General features: G+C 42.9%; 2 protein-coding genes and 1 long non-coding RNA gene across 15 annotated transcripts in view; 2 read left to right on the forward strand and 1 right to left on the reverse strand.

Annotated features, from left to right (window-relative positions):
- The window catches only part of PPAT (phosphoribosyl pyrophosphate amidotransferase), a 43,635-nt gene extending 29,906 nt beyond the window's left edge, over window positions 1-13,729 (forward strand). The window contains exons 2-11 of the mRNA XM_083630559.1: window positions 2,394-2,460; window positions 3,248-3,454; window positions 4,870-4,982; window positions 5,295-5,440; window positions 6,792-6,864; window positions 9,008-9,159; window positions 10,856-10,983; window positions 11,541-11,762; window positions 12,183-12,303; window positions 12,684-13,729. Coding sequence (XP_083486685.1) covers window positions 2,394-2,460; window positions 3,248-3,454; window positions 4,870-4,982; window positions 5,295-5,440; window positions 6,792-6,864; window positions 9,008-9,159; window positions 10,856-10,983; window positions 11,541-11,762; window positions 12,183-12,303; window positions 12,684-12,859 — 1,405 coding nt within the window. The 3' untranslated portion in view covers window positions 12,860-13,729. The remainder of the gene's footprint in view (window positions 1-2,393; window positions 2,461-3,247; window positions 3,455-4,869; window positions 4,983-5,294; window positions 5,441-6,791; window positions 6,865-9,007; window positions 9,160-10,855; window positions 10,984-11,540; window positions 11,763-12,182; window positions 12,304-12,683) is intronic.
- A 528-nt stretch (window positions 13,730-14,257) lies between these two features.
- LOC310770328 lies at window positions 14,258-16,585 on the reverse strand. Its single transcript, XR_014552075.1, has 2 exons — window positions 15,387-16,585; window positions 14,258-14,487 (listed from the first exon to the last, which is right to left on the reverse strand). It is a non-coding gene; the product is annotated as an uncharacterized lncRNA (long non-coding RNA).
- A 3,274-nt stretch (window positions 16,586-19,859) lies between these two features.
- AASDH (aminoadipate-semialdehyde dehydrogenase) overlaps window positions 19,860-21,342 on the forward strand; it is a 33,147-nt gene continuing 31,664 nt past the window's right edge. For 8 of the 13 annotated variants that reach the window (XR_014551938.1, XR_014551939.1, XR_014551940.1 and 5 more), the window contains exons 1-2: window positions 19,860-19,997; window positions 20,464-20,715. Coding sequence is in view for 2 of the 13 variants with exons in the window: in XM_083630183.1 (XP_083486309.1) it covers window positions 20,486-20,715 (230 nt within the window). In the remaining 11 variants the exon portion in view is untranslated. Of the gene's footprint in view, window positions 20,018-20,463; window positions 20,716-21,342 lie in introns of all 13 variants that reach the window. The other 5 variants (XR_014551945.1, XR_014551946.1, XR_014551947.1 and 2 more) reach the window with 2 other exon arrangements.

Genomic DNA, 21,342 nt, shown 5'->3' on the forward strand with positions numbered 1-21,342 from the left:
TTGGTAATCTTTGATAATCTGGCACCCTGAGCAAGGCCAAAATTTGGCGCCCCAAAATGGATCTTCTCAATTATGAATTGTCTCAGTTTTGCTCCCCTTTCGCTTGGCACCCTGTGTTGGGGAACCGCTCACTGCCTTAGGATTCCACCCCCACCCCCCTTAAGATTCTTTGTGCTTTCACAAATATGGCACTGTGGGTTTGTGATAAAAGGTAAAGGTACCCCTGCCCGTACGGGCCAGTCTTGCCAGACTCTAGGGTTGTGCGCTCATCTCACTCTATAGGCCGGGAGCCAGCGCTGTCCGCAGACACTTCCGGGTCACGTGGCCAGCGTGACAAGCTGCATCTAGCGAGCCAGCGCAGCACACGGAACGCCGTTTACCTTCCCGCTGGTAAGCGGTCCCTATTTATCTACTTGCACCCGGGGGTGCTTTTGAACTGCTAGGTTGGCAGGCGCTGGGACCGAACGACGGGAGCGCACCCCGCCGCGGGGATTCAAACCGCCGACCATACGATCGGCAAGTCCTAGGCGCTGAGGTTTTACCCACAGCGCCACCTGTGTCCCATGGGTTTGTGATGGGTGAAAGCATTTCCTGTTGGGTTGTACATAAGTCTAGCAAGAGAGTGACCTGCTTCAGGCTCTACCTTGAAGAGTGGGGTGATAGATGAAGACAGGAATTGTTGCCTAAATGGCCTTCTTGCAATATTTAACATGGTGTCCCTACCTGGGATGGGGGATTTGGACCATGTTCCAGGGAGCAAAACATCTTGAGTCACCACTGGTAATGAAGGGGATGCCTTGTTGTCAGACAGTGAAAAAGTCAATGAATGCAGGTAACAACAACAATTAATTATTATTATTATTATTATTATTATTATTATTATTATTATTTATTACTTATACCCTGCCCATCTGGCCACGCCTCCCCAGCCACTCTGGGCGGCTTCCAACAGGATATTAAAAACATAATAAAACACCAAACATTAAAAACTTCCCTAAACAGGGCTGCCTTCAGATGTCTTCTAAAAGTAAGGTACAGGTAGTTGTTTGTTTCCTTGACATCTGGTCTGAGGGCATTCCACAGGGCGGGTGCCACTACCAAGAAGGCCCTCTGCTTGGTTCCCACAATCCTTTTGTGGAAGCTTGGTGCTTTCAATGTTTGGTGGATTTGGCAGCCTTTATGGCCTCGGTAAATGACCAACTGACTGAGCTACAACAGGGGTGGGGAAAATTGAGTCCCGATATTGGTTGGGCTCCAGTTTCCACCGGCTGCAGCCAATGTGACCAGTGGCAAGGGATGATAGGAGCTATAGTCTAGGGTTGCCATATTTCAAACAGTGAAAATCCGGACAGAAATTTTACGGATAATCAGCAAAGAATGACATTGCCAACATGGGCTGCCATGTGTACAGATTTTACTGGTCATTTTGCAGATTTTCTGCCCAGACGCTACTGCCGACTGCAGCATTCCAGATATGTCTGGGAAATTTTCTGACGTATGGCAACCCCACTATAGTTGTGTGACATCTGGAGGGCCACAGGTTCCCCATTGCTGAGCTACAGTCTGGAGAGAAAATATTTTTATTTTACTTTTATGAAGAGCCCAAGGGCTGTCTAAAAAGAGGGACCACTGCCTATGGTATTTTCCGCTCTCACATCTGGCAAACAGGTTTGGCAGGGTGTTCTGGTTGTCTCAAAATCCTGCAGAACCTTCCCAGAAGGGAAGACTAGGACTAAAAATGTGGGTACACCTTGGGTAGTAAAACCTTCATAGCCATGGGCATAGCCAAAGGGGGGGCAGCTGTCCCCCCCATCAATAAAAACCAACAAAAATACATATCTAACTGAGGTTCTGCCCCCCCCCAAACAAAAGGCCTACCTTGCCTAACAAAAATCCTGGCTACGCCTATGTTCACAGCCCTGCAATTCCTTTTTAGAAATGCCACCACGCTTCTTCATCCTTAGAAAAGCACAATACAGTGCAGTGCAATATAGACAAGAAAGTGCATTAGTGTCAGCAGAAACAAATACAAATTAAAAAATAAACAAAAGCATATTACGTATCTGCTACCACACTGAACTTGTTTGTACGATTTTGTGTTTCTTTGTGTCTCAACCCCAATACTGTACTTCCTTTCTGGAACCAGAGCCTTGTACCTGGATTTGGTGGTTGATGAGGGAAGGTGAAATTCAGGAGGATGGGGTTTCTCTTGCCGTAGGATTTTTTCCCCTTTATGGTTATCTGTTTGCATGCAAATACGTTGTCTAGGCATTTTGATACTTCCATATTGTGTATGGGTGGTGCTGTTTTTGCTACATAGGAATCCACACTTGGATAATGTGAATATATAAATGCCATTTTGGTGCCATCATCTGCTTTTGCTTTTCTCCTAGAGGCCAAGAGAGTGCTGGGATTGTGACAAGTGATGGCGAGTCAGCCCATTCATTCAAACTACACAAGGTAAACTGGGAAGCTTGTTTACTGTTTATATAGTTAAGAGAAGGTGTGGCTTTCACAAGTAGAAACTATAAAGTAGGGTTGCCAACTTTCTCAGTTCTATTTTGTCCCTGCCTTAAAAAGCTTCACCTTTTGTCCCTGCCTTAAAAAGCTTCACCTTTTGTCCCTGCCTTAAAAAGCTTCACCTTTTGTCCCTGCCTTAAAAAGCTTCACCTTTTATCCCTGCCTTAAAAAGCTTCCGATCAGCAAGCCCAAGAGGCCCAGTGGCACAGCGCCACCTGTGTCCCAGTATTGTGCTAGATGCACCTCTGTGGAAAGGGAGTTCCACAACTTAGGGGCTGCCACGGAAAATGTGTTTTCCTAGACTGCCGCACCCTAAGCTTCTCAGGGTGGTGGAACAAGTAAGAGGGTAACCTCCTACGATCTTAGCATCCCAGAGGGTCTGTAGGAAAGGAGGTGGTCTTTCATACATTTGGGGCCTGAATCTTTTTAGGGCTTTAAACGCTAACATGAGCACCTCGAATTGGGCCAGGGAAAGAACTGGCAATCCATGCAGCTGTTTTCAAACAGGGCTTATACAAAATGTGAAGGGAAACTCAGCCAGCAATCTGGCTGCTGTATTTTGGGCCAGTTGAAGTTTTTGAGTCATCTTCAATCTGGAAGTTTGGGGACAGGAACTTGTTTGTGTTTGCGCGCACATGTAGATTAATTTTAGCTTGCTAAAATATTCTGGGCAGTATTGGAAACTGCTCTTAAGAGCATGTAATCATTTCCCATTCTTGTTTTGCAGGGGATGGGTCTGGTTAATCATGTGTTCAGCGAAGACAGTCTGAAGAAGCTGTACATTTCAAACCTTGGAATTGGCCACACAAGATACTCTACCTCCGGAGTCTCTGTCTTGGATAACTGTCAACCATTTGTTGTGGAAACTCTGCATGGGAAGATTGCTGTAGCCCACAATGGGGAGCTGACAAATGCTGCACGACTGAGAAGAAAGGTACAGATTTCCCAACCTGTAGTTCTTTTGGTCTACAGCTCTCAAGGCCATTGGTTTAGAAGGATAGTCAGGGCCGGCCCATTCATGAGGCAAGGTGAGGTGATTGCCTCGGTGGGCAGGATCCACAGGGCAGCAGATTCTGATGTAGATCTTTATCCCCCCCCCCTTGTTCCTGATGTAGCTCTTCACTCACCCCTTCTTCCCTAGCTGGGATGGGGGGCACCAAAAGGTCTTGGGCAGCCCTGAAGATGGGACATGTAGTCCCACAACATCTGGAAGGCACCAGGTTGGGGGAGGCTGGCCCAGGATTCAGGATTCTAAGCATGAAGAAGCAGAACATGATAGTAAATTTGCATTTATAAGCGGCACATAACCAGGTCTATATTTGACAGTAGGAAAATAATCAAAATAACAAATCATTAGTATGATAAGCATAAATGTGAACAACTGTTTTCGTGATATTGAGATCATCCACACATCCCAGGCAAGTGCCACAAAGCCACATTGCTAATTTTGAACACCTATCCTTCCCCTTCTGCAGTGTACCAGATCCTTAGTTGTCTTTTATTTGCACTTCAGTTGATTTCTTATCCTCTTGTAGTTCATCCACTACCATATGCACAATTTGTGATATATAAGCATAACAGTTTACAGCAATGTTTTGAGAGGTACTTCCCCCCTCCCCTTCCATGACTTGCTTATGATTACTAAGGAATGACCCAAGGATTGGCTTATTTTTCACTACTGAATATGGAATGAAGCAGGGTTATGATTTTATACCATTTTATATTCCAAGGATTCTTCACAGCATTCACAGTTTAAATCCTGGAAATACGAAGAGGAAGCGGGAACACCAAAGTGACATGCAAAAATAAATGTACACCTACCTCCCTTCGTCTCTTTCTCTTATCTATATTATATCCCAAATTTAGTTAAAGTACCCATCTCACTGAAGAGCTGATCCCTACACGTAATTTAGTAGCTCAGTCTTCCTTCCCTTGCCAAAGGTGCAAACAGCTCCTTCAGTCATGATTCCTCCTCTGAATGTATAGGACTGCTCTATTAGGCTTGGACTTTTAAGTAATGACAACTTCCTGCAAAAAAATCGCAGTGCTCAGAAGACTCCTGTTGTCAGATGTGCGGTTCTCCCACTCTGACATTTTCTTTCCCAGAACTACTATTCCTCAGAAGAAGGGATAACAGTTTAACCAGTTCAAATGTGTGGTGTAGATGTCCTCTTTGTGCCCTTCCCCTTTGGATACCACTTCTTTTGATTTTAGAGAGCAGAAATTGGCCTGCGTCACTTCTGTTTTCTAGACCATTGGTATAGTTATGCATGTACTCATGCGTGTTTCTTCTACAGATGAGAGTTGCATATACTTGATTAATGCTGCATTTTGTCCTTTGTTTAATAGCTAATGCGCCATGGAGTGGGACTGTCTACCAGTTCTGACAGTGAATTGATCACTCAGCTGCTGGCATTCACACCCCCTTTGGAGAATGACGACACCCCAGATTGGGTAGCAAGGTAAAGCAATTGGTTTGAAGAGAAATAAGCGAAATAAGCAGCACTAAGCCAAAGGAGTACAGTGGTATCTCTGGTTGTGAACTTAATTCGTCCCAGAGGTCCATTCTTAACCTGAAACGGTTCTTAACCTGAGGTACCACTTTAGCTAATGGGGCCTCCCGCTGCCGCCGCACCGCCAGCGCGCGATTTCTGTTCTCATCCTGGGGCAAAGTTCTTAACCAGAGGTACTACTTCCGGGTTAGCGGAGTCTGTAACCTGAGGTGTTTGTAACCCAAGGTACCACTGTATATTAAAAGCGCTCTCATGTTCCAGGATAAAAAATCTGATGAATGAAACACCCACTTCATACTCGCTTCTGATGATGCATAAAGATATTATCTATGCTGTTCGTGATCCCTATGGGAACCGTCCACTCTGTATTGGCCGCCTTGTTCCAGTAGGTGATATTAGTGGAAAAGGTAAGACTTCATGTTGTGTTTTAATTTGTTGGGAGCCGCCCAGAGTGGCTGGGGTAATTGTTGTGGTGGTTGTTGTTTAAATCTCTAAGCTGCACCGAGTTCCTGTTAGGGGAAAAGGTGGAGTATAAATAAATATATCACTATCATCATATTTGGTATGTTATATGTGAGCTATGCTTTGAGTTAACTGCATCTATGTTCATTTTGAAACACTTACCACTTGTACTCTTTATGCTTTTAATGTTCAACTACATAGATAAACATTGGATTTAGTGGAAGAACAGTAATCCTACATGAAAAGAGGAAACATAAAGTGGAAAAAATACATAACTCAGGAGAAAATAGGGTTCTAGTTACAATTAATGCAGTCTTAAGTAACAGTGATAAAAGCCTAATACAAGTTGCTATTATATCAAATTACTAGGGTTGCCATATTTCAAAAAGTAAATGGTAGAATAGAGGAAATCATTTTGTTTCTTCTGCTTAAGTTTCTGGTTCAGTTCACTTGTGATTGCATCATGAAATTTTATATAATATACACCTGAAATAAAATGCTAAATTCTGGATAGTAATGTTATTATTCATCCATAACACCTGAGATATTGGGAACACATAGGCAACCAATAAATACAACGAGAATGTGTGTCTAGTTACATAGGTACATCTTCAGAAACACTATAAAGATTAATTCTAAGCAGCTCAATCTAGACTGAATTTTTGGGACATCTTTTGGTAGTTAGATCAGCCACTAACTTGTGTTTTTATGTTGGAGCAATGTCACACTTTACATAGGAGTTGTGTTTGCTGCGGTTACATCCTGTGTTGCGTCTTGCAGTAACCATGAAAAATGTGAAGGAAATATTAATTCCTAAGCAGACAGTTGACATGTGCTGATTAGCTATGGTTGTGTCATGCTTTCACAGACAGGCCTATTTAGGGATACATTTCTGCCCTTTCCTTTGCAATATATAATATGTGCTGTAGCAAACACCAGTATAGTTTACAACAAACAGAATTACTGTTGAATGCATGACTGAGTTTCACGGTCATATCACTCGTGGTTCGCCATCAGTCAGATAAGATGTTTTACAAGCAATGTCACCACTGGAGTAATACGTTCAGATGCTGCATTGATAAATTATCAGCAGTATTATATTTGACTGTTGTCGTTTGAGAAAGGTAATGAGCATTTGCAACAGATTTTTAAAGACCTAGTAACAGAGTTAAGTTGGTACACTGTTCTACTGTTGTTACTTTATTCTGCAACTCTGTATTACTTTTCCTTTGACAAAAAAAATCAATTAGAAGGGTTTTTTTAATGCTGTTATTACTCTTTTAAACTTTATTACAGGGAAAACTAATGCTGAAACTGAAGGATGGGTAGTTTCTTCAGAATCGTGTAGCTTTTTATCTATCGGAGCAGAGTAAGTTCGTTTGTTACATATAGCTCAGTTGGTAGAGCATGAGTCTCTTAATCTCAGAGTCGGGGGTTGGACTAGATGACCCTCATGGTCCCTTCCCAACTCTACAGTTCTGTGATTCTGTGTTTCCTTACACTTGAAGTCAAATCAGATTATTTCTGCTATTTTGTACTACAACAACTTGGAGAAAAGGTATTGTTGGTCTGAAAATTAAACTTCCATTGAAGTCAATGACCCATTGCTTTGAAGGGAGCTGAATTGTACACCATCTATATTTAGAAGACAAAACACTGACAAGTGATCTTTGACAACCAACTAACTATTAGCCAGTTAATTATTTACTTTTCGTTTTCATGCTTTTGTATAAGTAAGTTACATTTTTAAAAAGGACTCGTCATATTTTTGTGTTCAGAGAGCCATGGAATCGCGCGCTCTCGTTCCCCAGACTTCTAAGGATAGCAACAAAATGCGTCTTTAGAATTTGGGGAGAGAAAATGACAAAAAATCTTTTGTTAATGACGTGCAGAATAATGACCAGCAGTTTGTGAAAAAAGGCAAAGGCCATTTAGATTTCGCTAGGTATCTTTTCCATTTGGGGAGAAACTGCACATTATAGGAAACATGGGATTGCTGGTAAACACTGCATTCCTGACTTGAATTCTTCCCTTGATCCTTTATAATAAGTAACAACACTTCCAAAATGACTTCTCAAGTTGCATGTTTCTCTGCCTCCACTAGCCTACAGGTGGAATGGATGCAGAAAAATGCATGGCACCATGACATAACACACAATAAGTGACACATTACAACAGTGGGAACAGGAAAAAGGGGGAAACCAATATTTCACAAAAAGAAGCCTGTGGATACCTGGAGTTTCCCTGTTAAGGCACCTGTTTGTTGCCAGATTTTAGAAAATGGCAGACATGTTTAATTCCATCATGAACTATTAGTCTAACAGGAACTGACAATATACTTGACAAGTCTGCCATCAGGCAAGCATGAAGGTGGCAGCTATAAATAGATTATCAAAGAAGATAAAAACTGATTTAATAATGCCACTATTTTCCAAAGACATTTTGACACCTTCAGTCAGTTCACATATGACACTAAACATAAGTAGAGTTACATAACTGAGCCTTGCTGTCACCAGCTCCCTCCTTCTCTCTCATGTCAGCTGAATTAGTTATTTCCTGGTATTTAACAAGCTGTACAACCAGACACCCAACTGTGGGTTGCATTTATCTTCAAAATCAGTTTCACATTGTGATCTGCAAACCTGGTTGGATGGCAGCAAGAAAACCCTCATAGGTTAGTGGGTGGCTGCAACACAAAGTAAGGGAAAGGAGGGATCACACTGTGTGCATTCAAACAACATCAAACAATGGTTTGGCACTGCATGTGACCCAAACCAATGTCTTTCAGTTTGCACGTGTATTAGTCAACTTTTAATATTCGACTTTTGCTTGGTTAACAAAACTATTTCGTGAAACTCAGGGGTTCTTTTTACTCTGTGAGATCAACATTTGGAGTATTGTGATTGTTTATTTATCTAAATCACAGTAAATGTTAGTTATAGTTACATATCTGTACAATCTGGGCTAATTAAAATTAAAATTCTTCACCAACAAAGCTGACTTTGGTGTTCTGTATACATTTTCCAGATTGATCACATTTGTTCTAGTTTTCCTAGTCAATATCTCCTAGATAAGGAGATACTGAAGGATCCTAAAGGCCTGCCTCTAACCTCTAGAAATCTCATTAAGTGTAATCTTCTGCACATATACTCCAGAGTAAGCCCAAATAAGCTCAAATGGACAGTGTCAGTCATTTTTTTGCAACTGGGATTTCAGGTAGTACTGCTTGAAAACATTATCTTCACAGCTACAAAAGGACTGAAAACTGAATTTTTCAAATGAGATTTTCCAAACTCTTAGTTCTAGGTCACATTCTGAACTTATTTAATATGTCTGCGAAATTGTTGAATGCACAAAATTATTGTGATTTTGTCAGCCACCAAGGAATGCACATGCCTCCAGGCTTTTCCAACCCAAAGGCACAGTGTCTATAATAACTAATGCTCTTACAATTGCAATGTTTCTAAAGATCAGTTTTATGAAGATTTATAATGTCTAACTTTATTTTCCAGATATTACCGTGAGGTCATGCCTGGAGAGATTGTTAAGATATCCAGATATGATGTCCAGACATTGGATGTTGTGCCAAGACCTGCGGGAGATCCATCAGCCTTCTGCATTTTTGAATATGTGTATTTTGCGAGGCCTGACAGCATCTTTGAAGGCAAGCTATGAAATTTGGTTTATCAGTCGTTCTTTTAGATTGATGAAAATTATACCCACATATTTGAATCAAGATCCACAAAAGCGTTGGACAATTTTTTTCAGCAATTGAGGGTACATTAGGAAAGTCTCACAAGATCGATTTTATGGCTATGTTTAATGTATTGTGAAATCCTGTTAGGTATTCAGCATCTATAGGGAGCAGAGTAGGGTTACTTAGAGAGCTGAGAGCTTTCCTTACAGATTCTATACAGGGAGAGCAAAATAATCTTCATGATTTTCTGCTAGTTTAAATCGTGATAATAAATAAATAACACGGGTTTTTTTCAGTGTAGTACCAGAAGCTGTATTGTGGTACTTTGTGGGTGGGTAGCTGGGTGGAAAAGGATTTTTTGGACCAATGGCCTGGTTGCCCATTTGCACGATACATTTTTTAAAAAGATAAAATAGAGGAGACTATTTGGTTAGCTCGTAGAGCATCATAATGAGTGCAGTGTATTTCCCTTTACAATATCTATGGTCACACGCATCTCCCCCATGCTTCCTACTTTTTCTTTGAATGTTGCTTTATTTGTATTATTTAAAAAATCATTTCAGTAAAAGGAAAGAAATAGTCCTTGTTAACAGAGCAAATGCTGAAGAGATTGGGTAACAGCAGTGAGCTAGCAGTAAATCACACCGAGCAAGTCAGAGTTAGTAAAGGTAAAGGGACCCCTGACCATTAAGTCCAGTCGTGACTGACTCTGGGGTTGCGGCACTCATCTCCCTTTATTGGCCGAGGGAGCCGGCATACAGCTTCCGGGTCACGTGGCCAGCATGACTAAGCCGCTTCTGGTGAACCAGAGCAGCGCACGGAAATGCTGTTTACCTTCCTGCTGGAGCGGTACCTATTTATCTACTTGCACTTTGATGTGCTTTCGAACTGCTAGGTTGGCAGGAGCAGGGACCGAGCAACGGGAGCTCACCTGGTCGCAGGGATTCGAACCACCAACCTTCTGATCGGCAAGTCCTAGGCTCTGTGGTTTAACCCACAGCACCACCCGCGTCCCTAAGTCAGAGTTAACTATTAGCAAAAACAGGATCTGCACAGGAGTGTCAGGCCTATTGAGCACAGCAACGGGTCTGGCCTCCATGAAGCAGTTGTTGAGACAGAAAGTCACTGCCTCCCCACAGCTGCCAAAGTCTCAAAGGTTTTTCCCAAGCAATCTGAGACTGCGCCTGCATTAAGCTAGCTTCTCCTCTGCCCTCTTTGTGCCTCTCCTGGTTCTGGGAGACCGGGGGGAGGGGAGCCTGTCACAGCAGGAGGGGGAGACACCCATGCCTCTTCACTAGCCAGACTCATCTCTGTCTTTTGGCCTCCCTCCTCTTCTGCCTCAGCTTCTGCCTCTGATTCTGGTTTTCCCTCTGCCACAGACTCCCCCTCCGCCAAGCCCTGTTACTTCTCCAGCTTCTGATACTTCCTCCCAGCCTTCTCCCTCTGACCACTCATTATCACCCCACTACCCCTTCCTGGGCTCTGAGCCTTCTTCCCTGCTGGCTCCTCCTATCATTCCTCTCCATCCAACCAGTCCATGACACTGGGTTTAAACCTTTACTCTTGCCTTGGATTTTTAAAGGCAGCAGGGAAAAAAAATCAGTTGAAGATGCTGGAATCAAAACTGTACAGAACTAATTCAATTTTTTCTCATTCTCCACAGGTCAAATGGTCTATTCTGTACGGAGGAGATGCGGCCAACAGCTTGCGATTGAAGCGCCGGTGGAAGCTGATTTGGTTAGCACAGTCCCAGAATCTGCAACACCAGCAGCCCTTGGATATGCTCAAAAGGTAATGTGCCTGATTCTTGTCTTTAATCTGAAATCTCATATTTTTGTTGTAGGAATATGTGGTTTTTTTATTAACAATTTTAATTGACATAATACCAACTTGTACACCAAACATTTTAACGCAGATGTTTATCTTGTAGCACTAAAAGTTTAAATCTTGCCTTCCTGAGTGCAGTTCAAGCTAGCTTACAAGAAAAAGATAAATACATCAAACTAATGAATTACTTTTAAAAACAACAACACAGCATTAACATAGACTATAAATACATATGCAAATAAAATTCAACAGTCAGAGAAAAATATTACCGCACCCCCTCACCGCCAACCCTGTGTGAATTACTAGCTTTTTACCATTTTCCAAAGAAATTCCCCAGACACCAGTGAAGTTCACGTTTTCTCCAAGAGATTGCATAAGTTTCTTTGGCTGTTGTAGCTGAACTGTTCCCACTTAGTCAACTCTTTTGTGTGTAGAAAAGAAAAGGAATGTTGATGGAGAATTGATCTTAGCCACTTCACTTTCTATGGTACTTTGACTTTTACATTCTCTTTTTTTTCTAGTGTGGACTACCATACATTGAAGTACTATGCAAAAACAGATATGTAGGAAGAACTTTTATTCAGCCAAACATGAGGCTAAGGCAGCTTGGAGTGGCCAAAAAATTTGGAGTCCTGTCAGACAACTTCAGAGGGAAGCGTGTTGTCCTTATTGATGATTCTATTGTACGAGGCAACACCATTTCACCCATAATTAAACTACTGAGGGAATCCGGTGCTAAAGAGGTAAGAAAGTATTGCTGTTGGTTTTTGAGGAAGGCCTGACTGAGGGACAAGACTGGTGCAGTTTCAGCTTTATAATAGTCTCTCAAGTGTCTTGATTGAGGTGCAGGTAGTACTCTGCTCTTCTCCTAAGAGCAAAGCCAAATTTATTGGCTCTGTTGCTAACCAATCAGACCTCACTCCTCCTTGTAGTGACTTTGAATTTTGCTGGTGCTGCCTGTTGGAATTGTGGGTGGTGAAGTGGGTATTGTTTTTGTTGGTTATTAAGATATGCATTTTGTGTTTTTATATTGTAAATCACCATGTGATCTTCGGATGAAGAGCATTGTAGAAATTACATAAATAATGGTAATAATACAAATGAATGGCATAATTGAAACAGTGTCAATATCATAATAGCATTTTCCCCCCCTTCCTCCCTAGGTGCACGTTCGTGTAGCTTCGCCTCCAATAAGATTTCCTTGTTACATGGGAATAAACATTCCAACGAAAGAAGAACTCATCGCCAATAAGCCCGAATTTCATGACCTAGCCAACTACATAGGTAAAACACTATATTTTCAATCATTGTCAATAAAGGTATACATAGAAACATGGACACTCTTTGTGTTAAACAGCTTGGGTGGTGACTACCCTCTGGCAGAAGCGAATCTACCAGTGAATCAGGGAGAGAGACAATTGTCAGCTATGTCTCACCCTTTTTAAAGCTGCAGTAGAGATTGGAAGATCCTCTGGAGCAGATTTAGGGAGGGTATAGGGTGCTTCAGAAAGATCACCGAAAATTGCCTCCTTTCCTATTCTGCTGACAGATTTCCATCTGCTAGAGGACCTCACCATTGGGTACCACCTTCTTCATCTTTTGGGTGTGTACAATGGTGCAGCATTTTAAAAAATATATTTTTTTTGTCTTTTTTCTCTTCCTAGGAGCTGACAGTGTTGTTTATCTTTCGGTAGAAGGATTGGTATCATCTGTGCAAGAAAGCATCAAGGCGAAACAAGATAATGAAAACAACCTTAAATCCAACAAGTTTCGGGCGGGGAAAATTGGCCATTGCATAGCATGCCTTGTTGGAAAATACCCTGTAGAGCTAGAATGGTGAATTTCCAGAATACAGTTACCACTGAATTAAAGTTGGAACTGACAAGATGTATCACACCCAAAGGTGTGCCATAAATTGCTACCAAGGAAGTTATCAAACCACTTATTTTAGTTAAATCTTTATTTGGGATAGTGAGGACTGTTCAAGAACTTGAAATAAAATGCAAAAATTATGCAGTATGATAAACATTAGAGCTGTAACTTGGGGTGGCAAAGTTTCTTGATTCCTTAGCTGGCCTAATCCTGCCAAGAAACTTGATCTCTTCTCAGGCTTTTATTCACAGCCTTGGTTTATTACAAATGACATTCTGAAAGAAACTGCGAGCCATTAAGTCATTTCAATTTTTTGAACAGGGTTCAACTGGGGTGGGCAGGGGGGAAATGTGAAATTTGGTTTTATATACATGACAAATTCTGAATTCATAGAATTCTGAATTCCATGCTTCCCTAGAAATTTTTATCTAGCTGTTTGAGTTCTGTTTAAGAATGAAGTAAGTGCCTGTATTTTTGCTTATGTAACTAAATTCATGTGTAATAACTTGCTTCCAAAGAGACTGAATATTATTTTTATACAATATGTTGCTGAGACTGGGAGACTCAGGGAAGTACTAAACCAAAATTCTCTAATACCTTGAGCCTTAACGAATCCAAACCTGAATATATATATACTGTCTTGTTGTGATTTCATTGTGCGTCAAAGGCATTTGACAGGGAAAATTAGGCTGATAACCATCCTGTGTGCTATGATTTATTTTGCTAATTTTCCTCACTATGTTTTCGTTGTGAATACTTAACTGTAATCTGAGTGAATGTTTTTACTGAATGTAAGCCTTCAAAGAAGACTCAAAACATTGAAAAATTATCATGTGGACTTATTTTGGTAGAGTATTTTAATGTATGGTAGTGTTATATATATATAACTCTTTAATGTATATATATTACTGCTTTGTTCAGTGGGGTGTTTTTTTTTAATGTTGTGCTTTTGTGAATGAAATCTAAATAATTATTTGGTGGTTGTAAAATGGTGACCTAGATAATGGTGACCTAGATAGTTGAATTAGAATTGCAGCTAATTCTAACCCAATTCAAAAATCACTGCTCATGCATTGAATTGACACATGCGCAGACCTGCTCCTGGTGTCACCCAGCCCATGGCTCCTCAGAGTGAACATGCATGTCTGTTTGGAAATCTTCATATAGCATGAAGCCTTTGTACATTCACACAGAAGTCTGTGCATGCAGCCTTGCCTTAACACATGAAGCCTTGTCTTTTCAAGACGCTTAAGAATTGCCATGAATGCAGAGCTTTGAGCTTAGCATACTGTTGCAATGTGGCCTGTGCTGTGCCAAAAATGACCCCTTTTTGAGAGAGAGAGAGAGAGAGAGAGAGAGAGAGAGAGAGAGAGAGAGAAATCTCAACGTCCTGCAGGGACCTGGTTTATTCAAATACAACAGCCTTCCTAATCAGTTGTTCAGCAGAACAGATAGTTCGAAAAGGCTGCCAGGAGGCACATTAGAAGAAAGTTTATATACACAGCACACAAAGACTCATAAAATGCCACAACGCTCTTCCACTTGAATCAAGAAAGGTCACAGGTCGTGGGATGCCTGGCTTAATGCGGATATCGACTCCTCTGAAATTACCATATTTTTCGCTCTATAGGACGCACTTTTTCCCCTCCAAAAATGAAGGGGAAATGTGTGTGCGTCCTATGGAGCGAATGCAGGCTCCTTGGCTTCGCCGCGACACGCCTGTCCTGAAAGCCGGAGGAGGAACAGAAGGGCCTCCTTCTGTTCCTTCTCCAGCTTCGCTGAAGGGCGCTGTGCCTTCTCCCTCTCTGCGCTGTGCAGAGAGAGAGAGGGCGCAGCGCCCCTTGAGCAACGCGCCTGTCCAGTGAAGCCGGAGAAGGAACAGAAGGGTCTCCTTCTGTTCCTTCTCCAGCTTCGCTGAAGGGCACTGCGCCTTCTCCCTCTCTGCGCAGCGCCTCTCCTTTGAAGGAGAGGCGCTGCGCAGAGAGAGAGAGAAGGTGCAGCGCCCCTTGAGCAATGTGCCTATCCAGCGAAGCCCGAGGAGGAACAGAAGGGTCTCCTGTTCCTCCTCCCGCTTCGCAGCGACGCACCTGTCCAGCGAAGCCTGAGGAGGAACAGAAGGGTCTTCTTCTGTTCCTTCTCCAGCTTCGCTGAAGGGCGCTGCCCCTTCTCCCTCTCTGCGCAGCACCTCTCCTGTGAAGGAGGGGCGTTGCGCAGAGAGAGAGAAGGCGCAGTACCCCTTCAGCGACGCGCCTGTCCTGGCTTCTGCTTTAGCCACGTGCAGCCTCTTTGGGCAGGGGGAGCCTTCATCCCGCTGCCCTGAAGAGGCTTGGCGCGGTTACCCCAGAAGCCAGAACAGCCACACGGTATCCCAGAAGCCAGATCCCTCTTGCTGTTCTGGCTTCTGGGGTTCAGAATAATTTTTTCTTGTTTTCTGCCTCCCAAAACTAGGTGCGCCCTATGGTCCGGTGCACCCTATGGTGCAAAAAATACGGTACCTTGGGGTGTCCCGGAGTGCCCAGGTCATTTGGGTCTCATATGTCTCACTTTGACACCATGCCCATGGCAACCAGGACTTCCATGGGACTGCTGAAAGTGACTTCTTTTTACCATTCTCCCATCGAGTAATGAGTAAAGAAACTGCATTCAAAAACTGGCAAAGAGGGGAGCTTTTTCACATTGGGAAGGGCAGGCAACCCAGTAACCATTCTTCAGCACTTTGCTTTCCCTGGTTGCCTGCCCTTCCTGATGTGAAAAAGCTCCGAGGCTTACCTTATGGCAAAAACCCTACACCTCACCTTTCAGAATTACAAAAATTAGCTCCCCTCTTTGCCAGTTTTTGAATGCAGTTTTTGAATTACTCGATGGGAGAACGGTAAAAAGAGCTCACTTTTTTTGCACTGCACCACCAGATTTGACCCTCTTTACTTTTCCTGTCAACTTCCTTTTTTTAATCAATGCCTGCATTTCTGAGAAGTTTCCTCTTTTGAAGTCAAATGTGGCTGTACCAGACCTGCTTGGCAAATGTCCACTTATATATATGTTGAATTTGACAGCACTGTGGCCACCGACTCCTGTAACAACACCAGGCCCAGGACTCCACTTACGATGCAACCAAGGGTTGCTTCCCATCTGGTCAGTTTCAAGACAACTTGGTTCTAGGGCTAAGTCACTTAGGGTGTTTAATATTACTTTCTCATGACAGCAATCTGTATTTATTTCTCTAGAACAAACACACAAACATGTTAATAGAGAACCAATGGGCAACAGCATATTTTACAAATACTGTTCCAAACAAATGGAGCGAAGATATAAAGGATTGAAGTACCTATGTTAGGAAGATGACTTATACCAGGTGGCTTTATTTGTCCATCTTGTAGAATCCAAGCATATCAGCCAAGAGACTTTTCACACCACCTCCTACTCAGCCCTTTTTAAAAGGGATAATGCCAGGGATTGATTGAGTCAAGCACCTTCTGCCTACAGAAACACGTGTTCTATCATAGAAGTATGCCCCCTTCTTTGTAAGGTTATATCTCTACTGTATTAAAGGCCTATTCTTAAAGGTTAAGGGTCTTGCTTGCTCACTTATTGCCCTTGAGAAAATAAAGGCTAGTTGTTCCCATTTTACAGATGAGAAGTTGAGGTTTACTCAAGGCTGCCATGATTTTCCCTAATAAACCTATAGCCGGGCTGTGATTTACCGTATTTTTCACTCTATAAGATGCACCAGACCATAAGACGCACCTAGTTTTTGGAGGAGGAAAACAAGAAAAAAAATATTCTGAATCTCAGAAGCCAGAACAGCAAGAGGGATTGCTGCGCAGCGAAAGCAGCGATCCCTCTTGCTGTTCTGGCTTCTGGGATAGCTGCGCAGCCTGCATTCGCTCCATAAGACGCACGCACATTTCCCCTTACTTTTTAGGAGGGAAAAAGTGAGTCTTGTAGAGCAAAAAATACGGTAAATGTTAACAGTACTCCTGAAGTTATGACATATTAGCTTTAAACCTAAATAATCCCTGATAGTTTCAGGGATCATCTCTTCCTTTTTCCCTGCCTTTGCCAGATTTCTTCTGTTTGGTTGAAAAGTATTTCAAATTGTATCATTTCTGTGTTGTAACAAGGAAAAATAGTAACTTGTGGAACATTAACACATACTTCCCTCACCATTGTTTCATCATGTCCAGAAAATTATACACCTCCAAATTTTATGTGTGACAAATATTCTTGTTGGACGTAGAATTCACTTTGAGGCTTAACTGAGCAGACATGTATGGGATTGCACTTCACAAGAAACATAACTACACTCCTAAATATGCCTACTGAGAAATAAGCTCCACTGAATTCCATGGGGTTTACTCCCTGACCCTGTTAAGTTTATAGGATCGCAGTCTATACTGGTTAATCTTAAAGGCACTAGAAGACTGTTAACAAGAGACCTATTAAGCTTCTAGCCCATGTGGAAAACACCACCACCGCTTCACTTCTATATCTTTTCAAGAATGTGGAGTAAGGTGGAAATATATTAAGCGGACTAGGAAATGGGGAAACAAGGATTCAAATCCCCACTCAAGTCATAAAGCTCTCTGGGTGACCTTGAGCAAATCACTACCTCAGAATTGTTGTGAAGCTCAAATGGGGAAGTGGACAACCATGAATGCCACCTACTTGTCCTCGGAGGAAAGGTGGAATATGAATGACAACCATCCAACCTCTGCTTAAAAACCTCCCAAGGATCAAGCACAAGATGAGTGATAGGGGGTGGGGATGGAGACAGCAAAAAAGCAAAGGACGGGGGTCCCAGCAGAAGTCAGAATCCGTTCTTGATTTGTGGCGTGGGGAGGCAGAAGAGGGCTGCCCAAGATGTATAATCCCACAGCAGAAGCGAAAGGGTGTGTTTGTTCTGTCCCAAGCAGGAGAGCTAAAATTCGTTAATTTCTTCATCGAGACTGACCATCGGGGCGCTCCCTCACGGTAAAAGGAAGGCTGCTAAATTTATGCTCCTTGCTGCTTCTGATGCAACAGGGCGAAGCAGCAGGACAAACGTTACATAGGAAGGCAGCAAGGCCAACCCTTACGCCCAGAGCGGTTCGCACGCTCGCAAATAATTACTCCTGGCACCACTTATTTAATCGTTTATTTATTACACCGCTTGATTAAAAAAAAACCCAAAAGAACCCGAACTGGTGTACAAAAATATAAAGCAATAATACGTATGAGAAAAATTCACAGCCGTACTTTAGTACAATGTGCGAAGTTAAAATGCTGCAACAGATCAAAATTTCCTTTGTTATTTTGGGTAGGCTTGTCTAAACAAAGATTTATTCATTTTTTCCGGGCGCCCGCTTGATCTCAATCAGACGTGCAATCAGCCTCGAAGACACGCGGGAACCCCGCATTCCGAAGCATCGGCCGGCGCACATCGCATCCGGGTATCCTAGGGCGGGGAGGGGGCGGGGAAACGGGCGGTGAGTGACGGCGTCTCGGTAAGATCAGTAGCAGCATCCGCCTTTGCAACCCACGCTCTTCCTCAGAACCGTATGGCGTCACTCCCTCCCAGCCGCCTGGAAGGTGCGCGCCTCCACCCAATCAAAATGCGGCCTTCCCCCTCAACCAATCGCGAGACGCCGCCGCTGCGGAAGAATTCCAGTTCCGGCCTCAAGGACAGAAACTGCCCCATCAGGAAAAAATCGACCAATCGCGGCAGGGTCTGTTAAGTACGGGGCGGGGCAGAGTAGTCCCTTTCGCGAGCTCAGTTCTTGTAGTTCGGCGACAGAGCGATTGCAAGGGCTTGCGGGGGCGGGAAAGAGGAAGGAGCAGGTGGGTGCGCGCGCAGTTGCCATAGGAACGAAAGAGCAAATCGAGGGCCGGCCAAGCCGTGTTACAGGCCACATAATAAACGGTTCCCCGACTGCTTAGCTTTCACTCTGCGGCTGCCATCTTGTTTATTAAGCCGGTGGTAGTGAAGGCGGCTCTTTCGTTTCCTGAACGTTGCCGTTTCGCCGTAAGTAATAGGGAGAGGGAGCCTCCTGTAGGTCGAAGTTGTGCAGCTCCCCTCTCTCCCTTCTTGACAAGAGAGTGGATGTGCCTTATAATCATAGAATTGCGGAGTTGGAAGGGACCACAGGGGTCATCTAAACCAACCCTCTGCAACTCGGGACTCGAACCCATGACCCTAGCAGTAAGAGTCTCATGCTACTATTGAGCTATCTCCCATGTTTTGTTTCTCTTTTTTAAACGACCAAACAAACTTTGTGACTATTACAGTGGTAAGGTAAAGGGACCCCTGACCATTAGATCCAGTCATGGCCGACTCTGGGGTTGCGGCGCTCATCTCGCTTTATTGGCCAAGGGAGCCAGCATACAGCTTCCGGGTCATGTGGCCAGCATGACTAAGCTGCTTCTGGCGAACCAGAGCAGCGCATGGAAATGCTGTTTACCTTCCCGCCAGAGCGGTACCTATTTATCTACTTGCACTTTGATGTGCTTTCAAACTACTAGGTTGGCAGGAGCAGGGACCGAGCAACAGGAGCTCACCCCGTTGCGAGGATTCGAACCGCCGACCTAATCAGCAAGTCCTAGGCTCTGTGGTTTAACTCACAGCGCCACCCGAGTCCCCTATTACAGTGGTACCTCAGGTTAATAACTTAATTTGTTCCGAAGGTCCGTTCTTAACCTGAAACTGTTCTTAACCTGAAGCACCACTTTAGCTAATGGGGCCTCCCACTGCTTCTATGCCAGTGTGATTTCTGTTCTCATCCTGAAGCAAAGTTCTTAACCCGAGGTACTGTTTCTGGGTTAGCGGAGTCTGTAACCTGAAGCATATGTAACCTGAAGCATATGTAACCCAAGGTACCACAGTATTTGATGTATGGCTGCTAAAACGTCTGGTGGTTACATGTTTTCCTGTTCTTTTCGACAGCTGCAGTTTCTTAGGAAGACACTACAGTACAGTATTGTAAAACCTGTGAGATGGCCATGCCCACTGCTGCCGTGTACACACACCCCTTTGAAGAGTTTACCAGGAGGAAATGCATCTTTGGCCTGAAAAACTTTCCCTACCACTGACATAATAAGACTGGACCAGCTGTCTCCAAACAAGTATCCAGGTGAAAGCATTTTGCAGCAGGTGAAACTTCTGGCAGCCACACATGGAGCTTTGGGCCTTTTACCCACAGCACCTCCTTGACTGAATTAGTTGTTAATTTACATGGGTATCTCTTCCTTGGATTAAAAATGTGTCCCAGGTTGGAATAGATTGAGGACTATTAGTTTAGGGTGTCATTTAAAATACCCTAGATAAGCAGAGAGAAATATTTGTATATGCATTTGTGAAAATGCTTATTTCTCTTCTTTTTAAATTACAATATACCTTTCATGTTTTCTCCTTACTTGGAAGAATAGATCATATTTAAAGCATCTCAACTGTTCATTCAGAATGGCAAAAATGTTGGAATTGGAATAATCATCAGAATTGATAAATGGGTATTATGTATAATTTGTGAAATAGATATGCCTCCACATTCTTTCAAATTTATATGGAGAGTATGCTGTGTTTTATTTCCTCATTTACAGGTATGCAGTATAAGTATTGGCAATGACTCTTCATGAGATTGTTCAGACTGCAGCCAGTTTGTATCCTGAGAGAAGAGCAGTATGCTTTGATGAATGCATCAATAAGGTTCCAGTTATCTACACTTACAAAACGGTTATTAACCTAGCCACAGAACTTTCCGATTTCCTGAAGAAACATTGTAATTTCACCGAACGATTTGAAATAGGCCTCTACTGCTACCCAGGAATAAATCTGCCTTCTTGGATTATAGGGTATTATTTCTATACATTGTTAATATATAAGTATAGCATGAGTACAAAATGTTATATACCGGTATGCTATACTGTATATAGAATATGTTACAGTCACCACATTAAGCCAGCTTAGTTTTTAAAACAATTGTCTGTTTGCATTACAGTGGGCTGGTGCACAGGATAAACTATGGTTTAAAGGTGAATGTGCAGTGGGCTGGTGCCCAGGATAAAATCTTGTACGCTTCATTTCTAATTTGTTAGTCTTTAAGGTACTATATGGCACGTCCTTGTTTTTTCATCAAGAGATTAACACAGTTCCCCCTCTAGAAATCCTATAAATGCTTACTGAGAAGAATGTCCCATTGAATTCAGTGGGACTTACTCTTAAAAAAGTGCTTACAGGATTTCACTTGAACCAAATCTCCACACCAGTTTAAGATTTGTTCAGTAACTTAAGCCACTAGATGGAGTGATGAGCACACTGATGAACCAAACCCATTTGTCTTTAAAAATACTGGGCTTTTGTTACTTCAGGTAGCTTTGCTCACCTAAAACTGCTATTAATTTGGTGGGACAGGATCCAAAAGGATGCACCCAAGGCCTTGGACATGCAGTAGACTTCTGTACCCCACCCCCCGTTATGAA

This window comes from Podarcis filfolensis (assembly GCF_964270895.1).
Source record: "Podarcis filfolensis genome assembly, chromosome: 9".
NCBI classification, from domain to species: domain Eukaryota; kingdom Metazoa; phylum Chordata; class Lepidosauria; order Squamata; family Lacertidae; genus Podarcis; species Podarcis filfolensis.